Source organism: Pholcus phalangioides, unplaced genomic scaffold, assembly GCF_987345545.1.
Source record: "Pholcus phalangioides strain wild (caught in Gottingen) unplaced genomic scaffold, Ppha-v1.0 ptg000042l_1, whole genome shotgun sequence".
Taxonomy (NCBI): Eukaryota; Metazoa; Arthropoda; class Arachnida; order Araneae; family Pholcidae; genus Pholcus; species Pholcus phalangioides.
Window position 1 is genome coordinate 8,661,235 of NW_028301628.1, and position 25,273 is coordinate 8,686,507.

General features: G+C 34.1%; 1 protein-coding gene across 2 annotated transcripts in view; it reads left to right on the forward strand.

Moving 5' to 3' along the window:
* The window catches only part of ena (ENAH actin regulator enabled), a 47,653-nt gene extending 25,602 nt beyond the window's left edge, over window positions 1-22,051 (forward strand). The window contains exons 2-11 of one of the 2 annotated variants that reach the window (XM_089255156.1): window positions 8,822-8,987; window positions 10,512-10,683; window positions 11,874-11,967; window positions 14,331-14,383; window positions 14,837-15,213; window positions 16,112-16,218; window positions 17,574-17,604; window positions 17,832-17,941; window positions 20,220-20,359; window positions 21,293-22,051. In XM_089255156.1, the coding sequence (XP_089111282.1) occupies window positions 8,822-8,987; window positions 10,512-10,683; window positions 11,874-11,967; window positions 14,331-14,383; window positions 14,837-15,213; window positions 16,112-16,218; window positions 17,574-17,604; window positions 17,832-17,941; window positions 20,220-20,359; window positions 21,293-21,321 (1,279 nt within the window). In that variant the 3' untranslated portion in view covers window positions 21,322-22,051. The remainder of the gene's footprint in view (window positions 1-8,821; window positions 8,988-10,511; window positions 10,684-11,873; window positions 11,968-14,330; window positions 14,384-14,836; window positions 15,214-16,111; window positions 16,219-17,573; window positions 17,605-17,831; window positions 17,942-20,219; window positions 20,360-21,292) is intronic. The other variant, XM_089255157.1, reaches the window with a different exon arrangement.
* Window positions 22,052-25,273: the final 3,222 nt, after the last annotated feature.

The following is a 25,273-nucleotide window of genomic DNA, read 5'->3' on the forward strand; positions in this document are numbered from 1 at the left end:
GGGGGTGTTGTTCTGCCGTGTAGTGTTTTGAGAATAAAATTGCATTGATCAAATGGGGTAGAACCCGACAGGTTGGTTCTCACGGCAATCTATGGTAGCGATTCTCAAACTTTTTTTGATGCTGTAGGCCTTGTTTTTTAATTTATATTTATCAAATTTACTGATTTATTTTATTTTTCTCGAGTGGTCGCGAAGCCCTTGATAAGTACAGACGGAGCACCGGTTGAGAACCGCTGATCTGTGGTGTCGCCGAAGTGCCTTGAGATATTTAAAACTTCTGATTTTCCCGAGAACGTAGAAAGTTAAGAAATCCCTGTCCTAGTGGGTAATTAAGATCGAAATCTATCTAGGCCTATCTGTTTAGTAGAGATTCGAGGGCTTCATATGATAATCATACAGGGAAGTCGAAGATGATGTCATCTTCTGATGCACTTTGTCCGGAAGTAGGAAGCTTCTAACGCATTTTCCAGTTGACTAAGCTGCAAGCAAATATTTGCAATGACATTTTATGTTCCACTTTTTATGAAACAATGAGTAATAGTTCCCAACGACTTACGTCGTTAGTCTTGGAACGAATTACTGTTGTACGTCGGGGTATCACTGTTACTAAATTATTATCTTAGAGCTAAAATGCCCAAAATATGATTGTTTTTTTTACCTTCTTTTTGGATTCTGATGAAGGTATTGTCAATGATGAACCAAAAAATACGGTTTCGATAACATTATTTACAGATTTCGGGGCATTTTCAAAAAGCTAAGCTGAGAAAAAAAATTGCTTAAAAGAAATTCAGTTCATACCTTTCCTCCAAAATTAAAATTCTTTTGAAAAATTTTAATAAAGCTAATTATTTATTTGAACTTCGAATAATTTAAAAAAAAATGTACTCTCCCCCCCCCCCCCCCCAAGAAAAAATTTATTAAGTATAGATGCGTGTTCATCAGATAGAGTTCCTAGGTTTTCTGAATGCGTTCTAGTTCTGCCAAGTTGACATGGATGATTCGAGACTTCTGGCGCAAGTAATTTATTCAAGCACTTAAATCATGGCTCGTTTTGGTATGTGCCATTAGGGATGTCTTGAACACGTACCGCATACTCTTGATGGAAGTAGTAGACAACGCACGCCATCTGGGTCCGCTATAAAATAGGCGGGTTCATATTTTGAAGTGTGTGTGGTGTAAATGCGTGAGTGGTCGTCGTTGCATGTCATCAGTAAGGAAATTGATTTGTCAGTAGGATGTGAATATAGAAAATTTTTAATGTAGAAATTTTTGTCTTGGATAGTAAGAGCTTGTAGGGGTAGAATCAGTTTTTATACGGTTCTTTTTTTTTTCATGATTATTTCATCAATGAAAGAGTCAGTAACCCCTGTCCAAAGTGAGCCGAATTAAATGTGTTTCATCACGATTTTCTCACTGGAAAATTGCCCCCGTTTGACTGCTCAGAAATTAGGATCAGGTTCCAATTATCATTCACTCACGATTGAAAATTTTACTGATAATTTTGAAGTAAGAGTTATTGAAATTTTTTCATAGATTCTTCATTTGTCTGGCTTCGAAATTGATCAATATGAATTTCCTATTGATCATTAGATGTTTTCCTTTATTCTCCTGTGAAAATTTTGAACTTCGCCATCCTGATGAAGCCGTCTCACCACTTCTACACCACTGAAAATTGAAAAATGCAACGCCTTGAACGCGTTGCGCAGTATGTTGAAATATGGTCTTTTGAAATTTTTTACCAAAGATGTAAACATGCAGATGAGAAAATTATCACGAAATCAAAAGGAAATGTGCCGTATCTCATATTTTACAGAGGGCTCATTCTATAACAAATCGACCAAAAAGAGTTGTAAGTCAGTTGCATGTGACCGACTCGAATTTTCTTCAAATTCGGTACTCGTAAGATTTTTCAACGACCTGCTCCGCATATTTGTGGAGCTTTTTAAATTTTGTAACAAAAAACCATTGAAACGAACCAGAAAAACTGGTTTTTTTTGTCGCAAAATTTAAATTTAAATTCTTTTAGCTCTCCACAAATAAGTCGTTGAAAATTCGGGTATTTTCAAATCTTGACAGCACTGGTACGTGTACCGAATTTGAAGAAAATTCGAGTCGGTCACATGCAACTGATTTTCAATTTCTTATGGTCAATTTATTATGGAATAAGCCTTCTGTAAAAAACATGAAATAAAGCATACTCTAATAAAGTACCTCTAGTAGAAATTTCAAACATATAGCGCAAAGCGTTCAAGGTATTAAATTTTCAATTTCCGGTAATGTATATCCGCTTGAACCGAATTCCGATCAGACACGGGTTTCGAAATTATATTGAGTCATAATGTAGGGTTCCTAGCGACCTAGAAAGTCATGGAAATGGAAAATATTTGCTGAAAAAGTCAAGGGAAAGCTTTGTGAAAGGAAAAAACTGAAACTCGAAAAACAAAAATTCGAAATTTAGAAGGCTGAGATTTTAGATTACCGTATTCCCCCTCATTAATTGGCATGCCGTAAAACTAGAGGGACGTGAGCTTTCTGAATGTTGGGGTCTGGTCCGTTCCCGGCATGCTGAGAAAAGCAATGTTCCTTAAAGATCACACACAGTATGCATTCAGCCAATTCAATAGGCCTAGATTTTTGGTGGGGCTGGGATTGAGATCGGGTGGGTTAATCGATCAAATTGTTTAATCTCAGTCAAAAATTTTAATTGGGTTAATCGACTCGATCGATTCGATTAAAGTTTGCACAAAAAGTTTGTAATTCAACTTCATTTATTGTGCGAAACCGATTTTGGATGTCTTAAAGTATGTCCATATGCATAGCATTTTAGATGAGTGACCATATTTAAAAATATTTGTGTGAATCAATATACTGCAGGCCTATTCATCACATTTTTCAGCATACTCGCCTAAAGTACCAAAGGATGTTTAGAGGTGTTGCGAGTTCGATACCGGTTCGTTGTCAGAAATTTTCCTGACAGGGGTACAACAGAAACGGCGACATGACCACAGAAAAAGATTGCTACCGCAGGGAGTCCCACACCGAGGGGTTAGTGCATCAACCTCTCTGAGTATAAGAAAGGCTGCCGTTGGAATCGGCAATAAATTGTTGGTCCGGTCCCGGTCTAATGAGCCTTCGTGTGCAGAAAATGACTGCGGTACGACAAATTTCAGAAGGGGGGGGGGAATACATGTCGATTCAATGAAAATTTGTGATACAGAAATTTCAGTTTCAAATTGAGTTTGATGGATGTTTCAGAAGACAAGATCAAAATTTATTGTCACCACCGTGAACAAAAGTTTTCATATTCCGTCCAAATTTTTATTTGACGCCCATATTTTTCTGGAAAATTTTTTTTCAGCCACTTCGTTGGGTAGTTTGCTTGTTGTGGCGTTTGTATTTGGGAATTGAGAAGCAAACAAGCAACAATATGAAGATTGAAAGATAGTTTTGAAATCAGTGATTATAACCTACAATAACTGACTTAAATGGCAAGATGCAAATGAAGGAACTCCAAGGTTTGACAAATGAAGGGTCCATGAAAAAAGGTCTTAGCAGCAAGAATTAGAATTCTAGAAAAACACACACACGCGCGCGCGAGTTTGAAATATAAAGGTTTTTCCCCCAGTATACCGAAATGGCTATTTTTTACGGCTTCAAAGTCGTTCTATCCCAAAAATGAGTGCACGTAGGGATAGTATTCCTAGAAAGCTAAAAACAAGATAGCATTTCTGTCATTTTCGAAAAAAATTACTGTAAAGCCGTTTTTCCCCTGGACCCTTTAAATACGTTCAGTATCTTAATTGTTTCATGTGGGCAATCTTAATTGAACGGCTTTTATATAAACCAAGCGCCATTTTTAACATTTTTGAGATATACCGAGACATCTGAACTATTGAAAGAGGTGGGTTTTTTTTATTTAAATAGAACCAAGTAACACACACATACTGATGCCGTCTGTGTGCACTTGAACCAACTACCAAACTGAAGAGAACTGAATCGAAGATAACTTTACATATATTTTTTTTCAGTTTTGATTTAATGGCGCTTGGTTCCTTTTAATCAAATCAAATTTATTCATTTACAACATACAGAGATTTAGATTAGTTTAAAAAGAAAACAAAACATATATTTTTAATGTATAATACATAAATATATAAAACATATTCTTATATAAAAGCCGTCCAATTTATCCTCATATTTGTTTACGTCTAACGAATGGGGACATGAAATGTGAATAAAACATTTTTATAGCATCAATTATTCCGAAAAATTAATATTCGATTAGTCGATCAAAATTAACCAGTTAAACATTTTAATCGATTCCCAGCTCTAATTTTTAGAATAAAAATGTCTCTAATTTTTCAGAATTTGACTTGAATGTCCCGGCAGGCCGGCGATATATTGATCTCTTCCAGAGTTATGGTCAGGGAAATTTTAGTCTTGAGTTAGATCAAGCAGATTTTGCTGGGAACCCATATGAATTGGTTATTAGGGTAATTTGAACTGCCATTTTTCTATTTAGTACAAATTTGGGCAATTCTTTTTCTATTATGAAACTACTTTTCCTGTTTTGCCTCAGCTGTACTGTATGTACAACATCTCCCATTCATCCCTATCGATAGACGTCAAGCTTCTTTTTTTTGGTAGATCCTGTAGTGGGTTTTTTCCTTTAGTCAGGCTTTGGCGCCGACCTTTGACGTGAAATATATGCGCTGTCTTTTCGCCTTCACTATGGACGATCGATTCTGGCTTTACTTCTTTTTGGGACGATTTCTCACGTTCCCGCTGGGCTCTCTCTGGCTTTTCTATTATTTAGAAATTTATGCGTCAACGCTGCATATTTTTTTCTCCACGTGTTTTAGAAATCCTTTTTTTCTTTTTTGCCGCCTTATATATATTTTTTTTTATTTAAACATATTTATTTAATAAATATCAATTTAATGCCGTCGGTCTGACCGTCCAGTCTCACGTCGTTTATCAGGATTGCGAGTCGGAACGCCCCGCTGCTGAGTCATTCATCAAAAGTTTAGACAGAGTTGCGCCGTAAATTATCCGAACCAATTATTATTATTTTTTTAGGGTCTTTATTTATTTTTTCTATATTTGATATATATATTTTTTTTGTCTCTGCCCAGTGCAAAAAAAAAAAAAAAACAAGTAATTCTCACGCTATATACATTTCTTCACATCTGGAAGACGGCAGCGAATTTGATTGCGATCCTATATATTTTTTTAATGCTTTCAAATAAGTGTGATCAAAAATATTTTCTTTCCTTTTTTTCCGAATAGATGCTCATACTCTTCTTTGAAATCCCTCATTAAAATTCGAAATACATTCATGTTATTTCACATAAGAAAGACTACGGCAGCGGTTCTTAACCTTTATTGACTCACGGTGCCTGTTTTAGAGTACAATTTCTATTTTGGGGCACTGTACTCCTTTAATTTTTTTTATTAAATCTACTGATTTATATATTTCACTTTCCTAAAGCGACTGCGGAGCCCCTGCACATAATCCTAAGCCGCGGAGCACTGGTTGTGAACCGTTGGACTTCGGTACTGAAGGTATTCTAATTTTAGTCCAGTGGTTCTCAACCTGGGGCCACATGGCCCCCACTTATGGTCCTGGGATGTTCTGGGGGAGACTGAAGCACGGCTGAAAATCAGGTGAAAGAAGAGCAACAAAAGTGGTGAAGGTGACTTCGTATAGTTGTGAAGAAATAAAGCTTTCCAGTGAAATATGGTAGAATTATAAGTGACTACTTTCAGAATCCAGCAGAGGTTTCTAAAGAACCAGGTCCATTTTGACCCATGGGCCCAAAGCCTCCTAGATGATACCAATCTAGGAGGCTTTGGTAGGGCCCGGTGCCTCATATACATGGGGGACCTATATGATGAGAGTATACAGGGTCGAAACTAGAAAGAGCACTACTACTTAACCGAACATGCACCTCGTACACATGTCTCTACGGAATTTCTAACGAATCGGCACATGCCAAAGAGATAGAATGTGTGTTCTGAGTGTGTGCTTGGCCCTAACGAAGATGTTTATGTTGTCGAGTTGCGCTTGCTGTCATCTGACTTTCATTTTCTGAAGTAAAGATGGAAATGCTTGAATTTTCAAAATTATCGAATTTTAAAGTTGTGGTGGTGGCAAAATAATGTCCCGGGCGGCAAAAATCCTAGTTACAGCCCTCTTAGTACGATTTTCGACTGTAAGTACGTAAATATGTAAGTTGTTACTTCCAGCTATACCCCTCTTGGGCATCACTTTGTCCAGGGGCACATGATGTTCAGACGGCCATACATACCCCCCCCCCCCCCACTTCGGAAGAAGAAAGCTCAACGAACTCTGGCCCAGGGTATTCACGGATCCAATGATGTGTCGTTTTTGGACGAATTAGTCTCGCCTTCGTCACGTTTTCAAGGGGTTTTCACCGAAATAGTTTCATTCGTGATCAGTCGGTTGCGTGTTTATAGTTTGCGTCTCCTACCGGTAATAAATACCAATTTCGATAGGGTAAGGAATGACCATTCGAAGAACTCGGTTCAACCTGCATTTCCGTGCAATACCGTCTCAATGCATATCGTGATAAGCCCTTTCGTCGCGTACGAACAATAGCATTTATATTGCATAAAATACATTCTTGCGTCTATCAGAATCCACGGGTTTCTTTCTACCCCCATCAGATTAAATCCGGGTTTTCAAGTGTTGGAATTGTCTATGCAGGGCCGTAGCCAGAGATTTCTTTAGGAAAAAGACAACTGGTATTTCCTTAGACTGAGAATAATAATTATTACTTTTAGTTATTAATTATTCTTAGGCGTAAGAGTATTAAGAGTATTCCCGGGGGGGGGGGGAGAAATTTCTATTTAACATTGGAATTAATGTTCGAAGAGGGATGAAAATTGTCACACATATTGGATACGACATAGGGTTTTAATGAAACCTTAAAAAATAATTGCAAAAAATTAACATTAGATGATGCTGGATAGATTTTTAATTCATCATCAATTAATATATTTATTAACTTATATAAATGGGGATTAATATATTTGCAATCCATCTTCAATAAATATATTTGCTAACAAATGCTATGTGATGCTAATTCTCACTTGTCATCAGATGTAGCGCCATAATTTTTGTGATTATTTTTATATTTTCAATAAACCCCCATGTTGTTTCCAGCATGTGTCTCAATCAGAGGCTTACACCTCGCTTTTCTTCATCTTCAAGCATATTCCTCCTTTGTCAATTATTATCCCCCGCTTACATTATTCCATGAGCTTAGAGATGTGAGGTGAGAACATTCTTTGAGAACGAAAGTATTCTGAGAATATTCTCTTGGATGTAAAAATTGGAGAATAATCAATAATATATTATTTTTCTTTTAAATAATAAAAAAAAAATACTAACTTTGTACTGTAAAACCTGTCTTTATGCAATCGCGAGGAACGAGAGTTTTTCCGTTGAACACAGGTTTCCGCTTAATAAAGGTAAAGTGACACAATATGTAAAATTATGTAATGATCTTGTATGCAGTTGAAATGAAATAAATTAATTGAAAATTAATTAAATAATTTAATTAATGAAATATATAATGTAATGTAAATTTTTACTCTATAATTATATTTACTATTTGATAATACATTATTTATAAAAATAAATACACACTTACTTTAGCATTACAGGGCATGACATGCAGTACATTGCATAAACTAACTATTCGCATCGTGCATAAGGTGTAAAAAATTTAAAACAATATAGTATACTCTATAAATAAATAAATTTTCATTTTTTCTGGTAGTCAATAAGAGGTTGTAGTATGCGGTTCACATCTGCTGCCTGACTTTTCAGTAAACAGCAAAGAAGTAGGAGTTACAGGAATTACGACTAGAAGGGGAAAAATGCATAGAGGTGAAGGAAGAAATGTCAGCGCATAGTAAAAAAAGGAAGAGGATAGAGAAAATGGCCGTAGAGCTTCTGAAATTTGAGGGTGTGATGGTGATCCCTCTGCAGAAGAAGGAAAGAAAGAAAAAAAGGAGAAGCGCACCCATCAGCAAATAGCGAAAATCAGTAGATTGAGGTGGAAATAAACGGTTTGTTCAACTCATGCACCTCATTGTGTGACCTCGAGTATGTGTGATGTAGAATAAAACAATATTTGTATTTGTATTTAATATAATTGTTTTTGTCGCTGGCCTCTATTATGCCCTCTTGTACCTATTTTTTTGTCTCACTATGTGCACGACCTTAGAGCTCTGCTTAGTAAAGGTTGAGAGCCCTTGAGGAAATGTATCATACCATTTCTCAAACCACCAGTTAAACTAACTGGTGGTTTGTCACTCCCACCAACAATCGAATCCTCTTCCTGTGGAACTGTTGTGTCTGGTCCTGGCACATGTTCTCAAAACACCTGCATATTGAGGACAAATTGGTGTGAACTCTCTTAACCTTCACCCCCCCCCCCTGCCTCCTCCATTTTTCTCTTAAGACGCATAGAACATCCAAATCGAAGTTTACTTTTTACTACAATGAATTCAAAGGTGACTGGAAGAATAAAATATTTGTAAATAAAATAGAAGAAAGGCAAAGTTTGTAAAATATAGAGCTAATAGAAAGGAGAATTTGTACAATAAAGCAGATTTTAACATTAGCTCTATGACATGCTGTTTGGGACAGAGGAACAGTTCGTAAAGAAGTGGGTGTTCGTAAATTGGCGGTTGATAAAATCAAATGTAGTTTGTATTTGAATTAAAAAATAATAATAAAGTTCTCGTATCTATATAGTCTATTTCTTTTTCCTCTTCTTTTGCATAGTGAACAAAGTATAGCAGCAGCAAGGGCTTCTGTAATGGTGTATGATGACGCCAATAAGAAGTGGGTGCCAAGTGGTTCTTCTAGTGGCCTTTCTAAGGTGCACATATATCAGCATTTGACGAATAATACTTTTCGTGTTGTTGGAAGAAAACTACAAGACCATGAGGTAATTGCAGCTGTAAAATTCATTTCTTTGCTAAATAATGTGTGTAATTTCCAGAACCCATAAAAATACATATTCTACCATTAAAAAATCATTTTCATAAATGGTAGTTATATTAATATCATACATTTCACATTTGATACTAGAAGCATCTGTTAAGTACCATTTTGGGAAGGAGGATAAAGGCAGGAAAAAAAATCATCTACATTTTTGTGAAGCAGTTTGGTTATGACCAGTGCTTGACAAATCCCAGGTGCCAGGTCGCCATGGCAAATAAAAAATTGAAATTGGCACCAATAGTTTGTAAGAAAACTTAATTTAAGTCAAGGACAGCACAAAATTATCGGAAATTATGTTCACACGTCTGCTGGCATGTAAAGGGGTCTCTATATCCTGGATAAGTCAAAAAATACCTATTGTAGGTACTATCTTACCTATTAAATTGATTTTGGCTGAAAAAAATTCCTTGGCACCTATTTTTTTTTTGATTTGCCAAGCTCTGGTTATTACCTTATTTACAGACTTTTATAATTGATTAGAATGGTTACTGACAAAATTTTCATTGAAAAATGTTTAATAATTTTACATTGTGCAAAATTATTAAACAAGACCAACATAAAGCATTTTTTAAGACTGAAAAATTCAAAATACAGTAGTCAATAATCTGAAGTGAACTGGACCAAGGCCAGGCCACCTCTTTAATTACAGAAAATTCTGATTATCCAAAAATACAATAGAGAGATATACATGAGATATCTTCCTCGGACTGTACCCCCCCCCCCCACCCCCATCAGCTTTCTACTTTTATGGGGGCTATTACTTCAGTATCTGTTGTGTTAACAGGAGAGAGTGACGGCTTTCTGCATATTACTTATGTGTTGTATATGGGGACTATGTCACTGTAATTGGGATTAACATTTAAAATGAAACTATTCTTATTTGATAAAATAATTTTTTAGGTTGTTTTCTTTGGACCTATATATCCATATTTGTTCTTCCCAATTCTGTTCCTAATTTAATGCTTAATTCATTACTGACTGGGGCTGCCAAGACTCATTCAAATTGAAATTACTCACATATTTCAGAAAAAGGAATCAAGGAGAAAAGGGTTACAAGAAGGAAAAATGTCATGAGAAGTAATTTTGAAAAATTTCAGCACAGACAAAAACAATAAATTCTTGTTTCAGCATCTCAGATTATCAAGAATCTCAAACTTTTGAGGCTTGTATTATCAAGACTATACTGTGAATCAAATGTCTATAAACAGGATGACCAGATTTCAACAGGATGAAACCACGACATCTATCCGAGTTTTTGCAAAGAATTGCCAAATCATGCCTATTTGCAAGCAATGTAATATGACTAAATAATAATGATGCATTATTTTCTCCAGAGACAACACCAAATTTCATGTTCCACATTCAAATAGGCTTGTGCCATTTTGTTTTTCTTTTTCCAATGTTATCAATAGTAATGACAAGTAAACAAAGGTAAAGATTTTAGGCAATTGTTTTTTTTTTTCCTTAGGTTGTTATAAATTGTGCCATATTGAAAGGCCTCAAGTATAATCAGGCCACCCCAACTTTCCATCAATGGCGAGACAACAAGCAAGTTTATGGTCTGAATTTCAGCAGCAGGGATGATGCAGATGCTTTTGCTCTAGCCATGATTAGAACTTTGGACTTGATCAACCAAAATAGTGAGTTCATCATTGTTTTTATCTCTGTGTAATGTAAAATGATTGCAATAGTCTGAAATTGTCATGGAGTAGATTAAACTTTTGATGCATCAAATCTTTTTGACCATTTCGTCAGTGGTCACTGGTGGGACTGACACACAGTACCGTAACTATGTAAGAGGGCCCTTGAGCTTCTGGATTGTCTTTGAGGCAGGCTAATTAGATATAAAAATATTGGCAGCAAAGCGATTTGATGGTGACTATTTTAAGCTGTAACAATGTATATGAAATCTGGATGATTCGCAAAGTGACCAGCCATTTTGCAAAATGGCTGATATCTAAATTCTGGTACGTTTTGTATGTGCCACTGAATCTTCTCGTACATCTTTTCAAGGACAGTGACCAATAAATACAGGGTGTTCATAAACTGTTTAGAAAAAATTGGAGGATTGATATTCCACCAAGACAAACAACATTGACAATCGAAGCTCGTTTACTCAGAGTGTCAGAAAAATGAAACCTAACACTTGGGGGACCTGTGGTGTGGCCTCCACGCTCACCGGACCGAAATCCACTGGATTTCTTGTAAGGGCACGTGAAAGCATTGGTGTATGAGACACCTGTAGGCTATGTGGAAGGTCTCTTCACAAGAATCCTTGTTGCAGTAGACAAGATCAATACGACAGGATATATTACAGGAACTGTAAAAGGGTGTGCCAGTCTTTGATTCACTGATGTGAACTGTGCAGTGACACCCTTGAATATCACTTTGAGTATCTCCTTTGAGTCTTTTGCTGATCTACACAGGATTGTGCAACTTATGATTTTTCTGCATGGTTCCTGCATCTTGGAGCAGGGTTCCTTAGGCTGAGATCTTTGGTGTGCCCCCCTCCTATTAGTTAATGTATAGAATGAAGAAACAAAAAGTGATGGTAATTGTCAGCCCCACCATTGTTGGTGGACATGCTTTGTTATGGCTATTTCTTTTCACAGTGGAAACTTCAACATGGACAATTTACTTTATGCATTTCTGACACACTGAGTGGATTGTGACCATAGGTTCTATTATAAATATTGTTCATCATAATGGGTACTATCGCCCCTCTAATTTTTCTAAACAACTTACAAACATCCTGTATAATATTCAATGTATTCATATTATTTCATTGAATATTTTATCTTGCTCATGTGAATGATTGTGCTTAATGTAGGTTCAAGGCCTTCCCCACATTCAATAGGATCCCAGCCTTTGTATCAAACTATTCCTGGAGACATGGAAAGCAATAATATTGACCAGCCCAAATGGTAAAATGCCTTTTCAATAATTTTTTTTTTAATTTGATGAGATATGTGCATGTCAAAATATGCAGCCTAGTCAAAAAAAAAGTTCACTAATTCTTTGTTACAATACTTGCTCACTCAAACTTTTATTGCCATGGCTCCTTTGCCCAATTCGTGCTTCATCTCTCACCAGAATAGTTTAGTAGATAATTTTACTTTATAAAGAAACAACTTCAAAACATAAATAGACACACAAATCAATATCTCCCGCTCACTGTGTCTCCCCTGACAGTTGTGTTGCACACTTTTAAAAACACTGCTGTATTAAATAGTCTTAAACACTAATAAAGCATACATTTGTCATGACATTTATGGGGTATGTAATATCTTGACATATTTTTTAGCTAGATTTGCATCAATCTTTCACCAAGATCCTTGGTGGATATATAGGAAGAGTGGAATAACTCTTCAATTATAAGTTCCATAAGCTTTCGATTAAATTTATATAGGTTAAGATGATAGTTGGTTATTAATGCATCCCAGTGATGATTCGTGCTCTTTTAACAGTTTTTTTCAGTTCGAGATTAATGTAGTTTTCCATCATTCTGGAACATGTCAGAGAAGAAAATGCCCACTGATGGGTAAACATAAGTTTATTAAGCATACTGAAATTCTGAGCTGACTTCATTTTATTGCTGATCGTAGTGCAAAACAACAGAAACAACCTCACATCATAACACTTCCTCCCGAGGCTTCCATGTAGATGCAATAAAGCAGTATTCTTCAACACCTGGTTCATGGGAATTTTTGCTGGTCTGGGAAAAATTTTGCCCATCTATGTAGCCTCTACATAATTTCAGATTTTGAAAATAATGAAATATTGCCTCTAAATTAGTTTCTGTTTTTGACATCAGCCAGTCTGCAAATTATTTTTGCTGGTTCTCAAATTATATTCCCCCTATTTATTTATCTTTTGCTAGCTCACAATTTTTTTTTCTGATTTCATATAATTTTTTTATTTATTTTATTTTTTTATTTTTTGGTCTGTAAATTATTTATCTTTTGCCAGTCCACAGATTATTTTCCATACTTATTTTTTGCCGGTCTGCACATTTTTCTTGTCTTTTTTATTGATCTGCAAGTGTAAAAAGGTTTAACACTACACACCAGACATTGTACGATATATACTCGTGTATAAGTGAACCCCCCCCCCCCCCACTTCAGGATCATCAAAACTAACTATAATAAATTGAAGACCTGTGTTTAAGCCGATCCCCAAGAAATCAGCATATTTTAGAGGGGAAAAACATTCCAAAATTTTCATGTTTTCTGTTCCATTCATAGCGTTACTAATGCAATACTTTTTAAAAGATTTGATGATGATTTTGAGTTTCATCTCTCGTGAACCCACTGGCACACTAAGGTGATGTCTGTTTTCATTAAGGCACCGCTTTTTTGTTGTTTCTTTATCTTCATAACTCATCCATTCAGTCCATAAATTCCTTAAATAATCTTTGAAAGGCTTGTTGATATGGGCATCAACAAGCCTTTTTATCAAAGGTAGATTGAGATGTTAGTCCACCGGGTGTTAAAGCAAACAACTTTTTTTTTTTTACTTCAGCTTTAACATTGTCTGTGGGTGTTTAAATATAGCTACATAAATCACTCCTCTGATTAGCAACATATCTAGTAAGGAGCAAATTTTTCAACAAAAAACTCAGCTTACACACAATCATATATGGTATATACAAATCTTATATTGGTCTAAAAACTGCAAATAAATTACTATACTCTTGGATTTGTGGTCCCAAATTCTTTGATCATTAGAACAACTGATTCATTCTTCATTTCAGGGTCATTAAGATAGTAAATGATTTTAAAAGTCACTGGGAATTTTTTTCAGAAATTCTTGCTGGATATTAAAATAACTGATAATTAATAATCAAATATTGATTATTTATTAAAATAAATTATTGGTATTGTGAATAGTATTTTTTTTCACCTAGTATTCCCCCCCCCCCCATGTTACTACTGCATACTTCAGTAAGATTAAATGTGTTATTCACTTATACCTGTACTGGAATGCCATTAGCTACAAAAAAAAATGTTTTTTCCAATTCTTCGTATATTTTTTACTTGAATTTAATGAAAATATAATGGTAGTGGTAAAGTGATCAAAAAATTATGAGCGAATTCAAAATATTTTGAAATTTCTTGTGTTCACAATCAAGTACTATATGAAGTCATATTTTGTTAACTCAACTGGAAGGACTTTTAGGATACTTATAGTAGATGTTAAGAATATGATGGGAATATGATAACAATATGGTATTCAAAAAAAGTACACTTATGCTATAATTAAATTTTTTTTACTTGTTTTATTTCAGGGTAGAAAATGATGCACGAGTTCCACATCAAGTGCAATATGTCAGTTCCTCTGGTAGGTTTTTAATAGCAAACATGTATTTGGTAGAAGTATGGAGGCTTGTGTGTGTAGTATCATAATAATAATAGTATCAGGCCATGGTTCATTGGAATTTAACTTTCCACATTTTGTGTTTATCTGAGACATTTTCAGTGAAGTCACTGTGATCTTCTTAGTTGCCCAAATCAAGCAAAAAAAAAAAAAAATCACAGAGACTTACAAAATTCTTACATCTGTGAAGGACATCCTCAAGAGGGGGAGGGACACGTCGTTTACAAAGTCAAATTCTAATGGACGTCTGAAAAACTATTTTGTGTAATTTTTTAATATATAGCAAACAAATTCAGTGTACGAATGATTGTTTTTCACATGACTGGATAAATATACAAACTGTTCAAAAGAGGTTACACAATATAAATTTTAGTTGACATGTGATTGTGAAATATTTTCTACAAAACTCATTTTCAGGTCTGGCGCCTCCATCAAATGGTCCTCAAGTAACCAACAGCGGATCTCCCAGTAGCACCATTCACCGTTCAATGGCTGCTCCTACCTATGCACCTCCTGCTCCACCAGCACCACCCATGGTGGCATCCGTTGCTGCCCCGCCTCCTCCACCACCACCCCCACCTCCTCCTCCAGGTCCTAGTATGCCTCAGTGTCCTCCGCCACCTCCTGTTCCAATGCAGAGTGGTCCTCCTCCTCCACCTCCTCCAATGAATTCCTACTCTGGTCCTCCATGTCCACCTCCACCACCTGGATCTTCTCAAAGACCAGGAGGTGTTCCGTCACCAATGTCCCTAGCATCAGCTTTGGCTAATGCTAAGCTCAAGAAAACACCCAGGGTGAATATGAATATTGTTTTTGTTGTTTTTAATATCTTTGTTGACCAATGCATTCTATATTAACTATTGTTCTCTTTGGCAAGTTCACAGACTTTAACTTGTATACTAGAACCCCCTCCAAAAATCTGCTTAATCCAAATGGCTCTTTTTAAAAATAAAAAAAACTGTGCTAAAAGAACGTTGAAGAATCAACAGAGAAAAACAAACTCATAAATTCTGTATTGTGACATGTTATATTGTACATATACACAATGAATGAATGCATAGTTATACCTCATAATGATGAATTGTATAGCTGCCTTGAAAAGTTTCCATCTTCATTTGATGAAGGGGCGTATACCTAGCTTGCGATACAGGTTGTAGCCATTGTCTCAGAAACATGATGTCTGCAGAAGTAGATTGTCATGCTACCCCATGTATTGAAGGGCAGTTTCAAATGCAACCACAGCTTCCAAATGAATCTTTGGTGGTAGTGTGTCATAATCTAACCAATCGTCTGTGTGTTATTTCAATTATTTACCCATGCAAATAATCAGAAATCATTTTCGCCACATGCGCAAGGAGTTTCTGCTTAATTGTTGGAAGAAATCTAGTGTTTTTGCTTCATTTCTGGGAAGATGGATGACAACTACACCAGAAATGCAGGTGTACTGAGACTTTAACCTGATAACCAGTTCTGTTAAACCTTCCAGCTAGCTAAAGAAAAGCAAAGATAGCTAGAATATATTAATGAGCCATCTCTATACAAAATTTTAAGAACTTCAAACCATACATATTGCAATTTTTTTTTTTTTTTTTTGTGTTCAACTCTCTCATCAATAAGCAATTGAGCAGTTAAATAAATGATAACAGCAGTTTAAGAGTCTAATGTTTCATATGAAAATTGTTTCAATTTCAGGCAAATGAAAACACAAATGATGGTGGTGGTGGCAAGCCCAATTGTGGATTACCGCAATCCAACATGGCTAGCATGATGGATGAAATGGCCAAAACACTTGCCAGAAGGTATTCTATTTTCCTAAGGGCATAGCGGAAAGCACATTTTATATATATTTTTGGTTTTTTCATAATAATCATAACTAATTTGATAATGCTGAAATTAATATAAAAAGTGGTTTTATTAATTTTTTAAAAAAATATCTTACTGAAAGAAAATTTCATTTAGATGTTTTTTAAAATAATTAAACCTACTTTCATTAAATTCATTGTACAGCAAATACTTTAGAAAGAGGATAATTCATTCCAGAATCACGTTCATTAGCCAAAATTAGATTTTCATAGGTTTCTGTGGAAAATCATTTAATTTGTTTCATGTACTACCCAAAATTTGAAGTAAATTTCTTGAAACACAGGGGAGCACTATATAAAAAACACAAAAACTGACCAAAGTCTAAAATGAGCAACTTCATAATTTAAGGATTGAGGATTTACAGGAAGATCTTTTATTTTATACTATATGCACAGCCCAATCGTGTTCATAGATATCTCCATCCATTTGTGATTTGGTAAGCTCATTTCTGTGTCTGATACCTGCAGATGAGAAAGGTAAGTTCCTAGCACTTCCAGTTTGATGCTAGGGGTCTTGCACTGAAAGAACGTGTGCTCTAAAAACAAAAATGTCTGAGCTTTTTTTTAACGAATTTTCTCTTAGCTGAATCTTTCATTTTACATAAAGTAGTTCAAAAACCTTTTGAAAGTAAGGGGGAAGTATGTGTGGAAAAATATTCTGGGGGTGAATAGGAATTCATCAATTTCGAGTGACAGTAATTCTGATGATTGTGGAAAATTCAGCTCACAACATGTTTGTCTTTCAGGAGCATGTGTATCTATATCAACTAAATGTTCCTTATCTTAATCTGCATTCGTTAATTGATACAGAAAAATCATGAAAAAAATCATATAAGCAGAGGTGTATCACTGTATCTGTGTTAAAAATAATAGCATATATTTATTCGTTTGATTGTACTTGTGTTATAATCTGATGTATCTATAAGAAAAACTTTTTGAAAATACTAAAAACAATATAGTTCAGATAGTTTTGATACTTGGCAAGCAATCGCCTGGAAAACTATTTTGGCTGTTGGAAATAAAAATGTAAATTAAAGTTTTTTATAAATATAAAAAAAATGGGTTTTATCTGTTATCTGGGGGGGGGGGGGAAATGGCAGAAAATTTAGCCAAATGGTATAAATAGGCTGTCTTGCATTAGAATTTTGAGAAATTTGAAAATTAGTATAAAACTTGATTCTTAATCTTGATGCATGCATGAATGCAACTGAACTTAATGTATATTATTTTCATATCATGATTAATCTAATTATTATTACGGCTATTAACTCTAGCTTTTGACTTTTTGACAGGAGAGCTCAAGCTGAAGGAATAAACTCAAATGTAAGTTTGTTTATAAATTGTCTTACTATATTTGATATTTAATTCAACTTGTAGGTTTCTTGTCCAGTTTCTCCATTTATAGTATAAAAAATGTCTGTATAAAATGAGTTTATTTCATTTAAATGATTTCAAGCTGTATTTTTACACTTTTATTTTTTGTGTCCTTTTCTTTTACACAATAAGAGCTTTGTGATTGCAGTACTAGAGGCTTTTTTTTTTAAATTTAGGATGTTGATAGTTCTGGAGAAAAGAAATCGTGGGAGAAACAGACTTCATCCAATGGAAATAATGGTGCTATGAATTCATCAGGGGCAGAGTCTCCCAAAGGAAACAGGAGGTGATTACTTTTTGCTCTGAAAATATTAAAAATCAACTGATTGGTAGTCTCTTGCACAAACCCACCATCGCCACAGTGGTGGTAGGCTGAAGTTGGTTTTTTGTGGTTCTCCTAACATCGAGACAGAAATGCAAGCCAATCTCCCGATTAAAAAGTCTTGTTACAAAGAGCATTAGGCCTACAACGATACAATTATTCAATCATTACACTTCACTCATAGTAAGAAAAATTGATGGCAGCACTACACATAGCATGTGTTACACATAAACAAAGTTCGCGTTAGGTTCACAACATGTACATGCACATTCCGGCATGTATCAATTTGTTAGAAATTCCATAGAGGAAAGTGTAATGTTCATGTACGGTGGAGTAGTAGTAGTCTCTTGCACAGTACAGATGGCAGCACTTGATGGGGCAGTGAACATGAAACACATACAACACTCTGTCATAAATATATTAGGGCTGCTTATAATAAATGTACAAAATTTTCCCCGCCATCCACCAATTTATTAGAAATTCACCAGAGAAGTGTTTACAAAGTGCATGTATGGAGCAGTGATAGTCTCGCACAGTTATATATAAATACAAATACAAATACCACTTATTTTTCTTCTTCTAAATGGTTCTACATGTGTATGTTATATGAGGAGGTATATTTGATCCCAAAAGGTCTGATATAAAAAATACTGAATCATGCAAAGTCTGATATCCTTTTTCTAAAAATCACTGCAAAGTTTTTATATGTAACAGCTTCATCAGCTTATACTATAGTTCATTTTCAAACTTTTGTCACTCACAGCTCCCTTACCCAATTGTAATTCATCTGCAGCTCCCCACGATAATTTAGCAAATACAGTAGACTCTAGACCAGTGATTCCCAACGTGGGCATCAATGCTCCCTGGGGACGATAGAATGTTCTAGGGGGGGGGGGGGTTAGAAGCTATGGGTATAACATAGGATCCTATGGGTTGGATTGCATTGGGAGCGATGGGAGGAAAAAATTTCTGAAGGGGGGGGGGGCAATGGAACAAAAAGGTTGGGAAACTATGCTTTAGACTATCTGGCCTAATGTGCCCTAAGGGCAGGCCGGGTAACAAAAAAGCCAGATCGGTCAGAGTTCTATAAATGCTTACCCTCCACCCATACCATCAAAAACCACCCTTTTATACCAAAACCCGCTTTTATTCATATTTTCTGACCTCTTAGTACAGGCCAGCATTTTATAATTTTGAGAGAATTTTAGCAGATGTCTGTTTGCAATACATTGGCAAAGTAAATTATTTCTCATGTTGTTACAGAGAATTTTTTTTTTTTTTACTAAAGGCTGAATAGTCACGAGTCCTCTGTGTTTTCACTTATAAAAGAACCACTTCAAAGTATAAATAGGCACATAAATCGATATCTCTAGTTCACCGTGATGCCCCTCACAAAGATTGGCAACGCCCGTAGGAGCCGTGATGCACACTTGAAAAAATTGCTGTAGATCTTCCGAAGTCCTTGTACATGTGGTATTCTGATCAACTGAGTAATTCTCACTACAATTTCAGCAAGAGTTCTAGGTTTACATGAGAGTTAGAGAAACGTGTTTTCACATAAAAACACAAAGCTGTGAATTAGCATAAGTTGGGATTTTGTAGTATCATAATTCTCAAAATAAGCACTGCAATGCTTATATTTTTGAAGATTGTCATATTTTGATTTAAACTCGACATGTTTGTTGGATTTTTTTATTCAAAACAAAATTTGAAACAGTCAAACAAATATTTTCTCAATTGTATATGCAGTCTAACCCTGATTTAACAAATTGGTTAAATCTGAGATTTTTATTTGTTGAATCAAGGGAAGTTGTTATATCAGAGCTGAGATTAACACAAATATAATCGCAGAAATTTCTAGAAAAATTCTTTAAATGGAGGAATTTGTTAATCAGAGTTTGTTATGCTGGGATCAAACTGTACATAATAATATTATATTCACTGTTATATTAATACTTTCAAATATCAACTTATCGGATATTATTTTATTGTATATATATTAGGAATATATAATAATCATTTAGCAAATAATTCCTATCAAATGTTTGTTCATACCCATTTTACCCTCATTTATTACAATTACTGTGCAACTTACCTTGAGAAAAATATGATATACATATATTGTTTCTTGCACATCGGATAAACCATTCATTTACCAATCTATATTTTTTTTTTTTCTGATGAAAATTATGAAATATTTTACATTCCTATTTTCCAACTCTCACCTTTATTTTTCATTCAGACAAAGGATAGGCTCAATTAGTGATGGGGATTCCTTGCGTACGAATGGGCCAGAACTTTTTGATATTGAGCGTCTTAAACAGGAAATTCTTCTTGAGATTCGCATGGAGATAACAAAGATGAAACAAGACATTATTGATGGTAAATGTTGAAAAAAATTTGATTTCTCTGACTTGTTCCTTTTATCATTCTGCATTTTTTCCCCATTATTTTTTTCTCTATTGGATTTTTTTTTAGAAAATGAGTAAATATATCAAATGAAAAACTAATTTATCCTCAAATGCTTAGCTTTGCATATGTGCAAAGAGTTCTCTAAATGTCCATTACTGCAGCCAGTTTAAAGATAAAAAATCAGAATCATCTTTTCACACATAAAGTGAGGTCATACTCTTTCCATTTCGTGTTGTGAATTTGTCCCAATCAACGACAACAACTTCTTGTTCGTTACAGAGCATCTGTGGCTGGGATTTTGCCAATTTGTTCGAATGTTTTGTTTTTATTTATTTCTTTTTTTACCTTGAAGTTTGCAACCAATCTGAATTTTTTCTTACTGTAGTTTGAATCATAGAGAGGGTTGTTATACATTTGGAAAATAATATTATTTCAATATATTTAGTCTATGTGAGATTTTTGAGGTTTTGCAAGTCTTCAATAAGGTCTTGTATAAGCAGTACAATTCAAAATAAATTTTTAAAACAATTTTTTCCAGCTTTCAATATGTGTCATTAACTATGAAAAAAATTACAGTGAAATCTCGATATAATGATCTGGAAACCAAAAAAAAATTATTGTAGAGGGATTTTGTCATATCAAGTGTCATTGTAGTGAGATTTCACTGTACCAGCTTAAAAAACAGTTGAGCATTTAAGGGTCGTAACATAGACAGTATATTTGCATATATAAAATAGAGAATAAATTTTTCCTATTAATTATTTATTAATAAAAGTTGCAATCATAGTGAAACCAATGCTGGTTTTAGCTTTGTGGGGATCGTACCAAGTTATCATCATTATTAAACTGTTATAATTGTCAACAGATAATTAAGCAATTTTTATTTGTTTGTTATTGTTTCAGTCATTAGAATGGAGTGTAACAGAAGATAATGATCGGTAAAACTTTCCAAGCTTGAAACTTTAAAATTGACGAGGCACAAATATAAAAATGAAGAGATCCATGTAGCGTAAGGTTTTTTTCTTCAACCTTATCTTCAACAACAGCAACAGTATATATATTGCAAGAAATCCTAGTGTTGTAATTGTAATATATGTACGTATACATACTTGTGCTGCAGTTTTGAATAGTGTGCTGATTGCATGAGACTTCTGATGCCTTTAAAAACCATGTTTATTTGATTATAGTTTTTTTTTCCTTCATGTAAGTAGGCTATCACAAACTTTTTTTAAAATTATGTGCTTAGTGTCTTCATTATTTATTAGTTTATATTTGATTGACTCATCAGCCTTGTGTATTTTTCAATACTTAACTAACCAGATCGAAAAATGAGTTGGTTTGATTTATAAACTTTTGTGAGCTTTTTAATGTACATAGACAAAGCTAGCTTAATGAAGCTTCTTTTTTTTTAAATTGATTCAGTTTATTTTGTTTAGAATTTTCATCTAGTTTAATTCTATTAATTAATAAAATCATATGATGTGGGGGGAACTGAAAATTCATAAAACTTCTCATTAGTGTTGCCAATAATATAAGTCTTTGTAAGATTCAACTTGAATATATATATAGAGAGAAATGTAAAAAGTAGTAATGAAAACCTGGAAAACAGAAAATGTCGCTAGTCACATTTTAATATAGTGTAGTTATTAACGTTTTTATATTGAAATTTGATAAAAATTCAATTTTTTTTAATTCATCTAGTAATCTAATGATTCTAGTCCTAATAATTATGAATGTTGCCGTTATATTTAATATTGTAGGCCTTTATACTAATGTCGGTATACAAGTGTCTTAAAAAATCTACACATTCTGTGTAAAGCTTCTTCCTCTTTTTTTTTCTTTTTTTTCTTTTTTTTTAATGGAAGTTGAAAGTGAATTGGGATCAAAAAGCTCAAAGCTCCCAAGAAGTCCTTGATGTTGACTTGTACTGATTTATTCAGTTCAAAAAGCATTGAGGAATTAGTTAATTCAAATGTTGGACGAGTGTATGTACAGTAGACGCCGCTTATTGGAATCACTGACAATGTTGCTGTTCTGGTATCATTAATCATTTTTGCAAAGTATGGACTCCTGAACATTGGGTCATTCTCACGAAATTGGACAAAACATTTTTTTAAAAATATATAAAAAATAAATCTATCAAAAAAAATTCTTACAGACACTTCTTTACCTGCTGATAAATAAAGTATAGTCAGCAGCAAAGTTTGTTGGAAATTAATGGTGAAAAAAATTAAGTTTCACCCTCTGATATTTATGCTTGACATTCGCAACGTATTCCATTCATTCTGGTTGCACATCTTCATTTTGGACAAGCAATGATGCTCTTACAATTTGAATTTCAAAACTATTTTAATTGTCAATTTCTTTTTTATTTGTTTCTCACTTTTTTTTTTCGTCAATTTTATGGGAACAACAGATTTCTAATCTGTGTTTATTTTGCTAGAGCATGAGAAGCATTTTTAAAGTAAAGTTTTTAGATGAAACATTACTGCAGCTTGATGTTGCAACCAAGAAATCTGAATTTTTTAAATTTTTATCCCTTCTAACTTATGATTAAAACTTCCTTTTGAGCTTCCTTTCCTAGCCAAGAGAAGGGCATTTCCTTAAGAAATGGGAATTTTTCATGTAAATTTTAAAAATTGATTGATTAAAAGGTTGAAAGCAGTGGTGATTTGTCAGAAACAGGAATATAAATAGAAAGTGATGAAAAAAAACAAGTTCTGTGTGAAATATATTTAATGTAAACTTCTTGGAACACAATTTAGGCCAATTTTATGAGAATCACCCATATTACAGTATAGGAAAAGCTTTGTTGATAATTTATTAGGATCATGGTTTACAGTGTCTATTTTTTTTTTCATCCAAAGGGTTTTTTTGTGCATTTTATAGCATAAGCTGTACCAGACTCTCCCTCCCTATAAATTATTGTTTTCAGACTGCAGACTATGGAAGAAGGTCAAGATTTCTTTCTCTCCCTTGTTGATAAACATTTTCGAACTCAGTTCACAGTATCCTAATCAGGCTGCAGGCCTAGTATCTGCTATGATACATTTTTGTGTGTGGCACTGAATTCACAATAGACTTCTATAGTAGAGGCATATGAAATAAATTCACTCTTTACTGGTCTGAAATTCACATTTTAGATCAGTATGATATGTGACCAAAAATGGGTCAGCAGAATGTAATGACGCTATTGAGTATCTCCCAAACAGTTTCATTGAAAAATACCAGAGCTGTTCCTTTTTTTTTCTCCTGTTTTTTTTTATATATACAAAACAAGGGGAGTATAGTGATTTTATTTTGATATATAGTCCTGAATAGGTTATTATTGAAAACCCTGAGTCCCGCTGTGATCACATTAAGTGGTGTGCACTGTATTAGTTTTGTTTTGTTCTTGCAATAGCATTTCTAGGTAATCTCTTATAACTCAATTTTTGTAAAAATTTATGGATACATGAAGAATCAAACTATAGGTTGGACGTTCAATTTATACATGACTTCAAAGCTTTGATGATATATTTCAGTTCTGAAGATAATCTCTTTTCAAGTATAATGATTTGGTTTTTGAAATTTTTTCCTGGCAAATATACATGCCTTAACTGGTGAGTTTAGTCTTAGAATACATTTTTATTGAGAAATTCTCACTCTAAAAATACTTAGATTTCTTGAATTTTTTCACTATTCGCAATTTACTAATGAAATGTGGTAATGGAAGAAAAACTGACACGAAAGAGTGTCCTCGCCCCTTAAAAGCTCGAGTCAATTTGATTTCTTTTATTGATTGAAACTCGATCAAAATGCCTTATTTAGCTCAAAAAAAAGTAGAATGTTCACCCAAGCCTGTGTCGTTGAACATTTATACAAATATATATTTAATATAAATTATTTAAAGCCTGAGTTTGATAACATGTTCAAGCCTATGGAAGTATTTCTTCCATGAAGTGATTTTGAATAAGTGTGATTGATATATACATATATGTATAAATTATATACTGATGCAAAGCATATTTGTACTTTCACCATTGTGTCGTGTTTGGGTCATTTTCCCAAGATATTATTTGCATTGGTAAAATAAATTTGGCAGAATTATTACTATATGAAGTCGTATATTCAAATACTTATAATCTCTTGTAAATGTCGAGTATTTGAAGATCGAGTCATTTTATACAGAAATTTTTTCTATATGCATTTACAAATGTGTGCTTTTTTGTATCTTGTTTTCTATATTATGTAGATATTTCTAATGGTAGAATCATTCGGAATATTAGTAGCATTTCTTTACTTGTAGTATATGAAACAGAAGTTTTACAGATATGCATTTTTTTTATATATACATGTAAATGTTGAGTTTATGACAGGGCGTACATCACCTATGACTATTTATGACATTGAATTTGATGTAGGCAATATATGTTGTTTTATTCCGAGTAAAAGCGAAAGGAAATTTTTTTTTTCATTTACAAATATAAGTGGAATCATTGAAACTAAATCAAATTTTTTGTCAAGCATCAATACAGACCCAGCTTCTAAAAATGTATAATGTGCATCTGTTAATCGCCAAAGAGTTTTCCTAGTGTTCGAAGCCATTCAGAGTCAGTTACAATAACACTTTCATCTGCTCCAGCAGTCATTGTGAGGGTACTACTACTGTAGAACTTTGTTATTTTCTGGATGTAAATATTGTGATAACCTTTCTTTCAAACCAGGCAGAACTCCAGTCTATCACCATGAGCAATTTACTACAGATTGAGATTGTAACCAATGGTAATTGTGATAGTCATTGGTTTCTACTTAAATCATTTTTATTAACAGCAGGAGTGTCCTGCTTAAGAGCAGCGTGTGACCCATATCAGAGATATATGTAGTTCAGCGTGCACTTTCAAA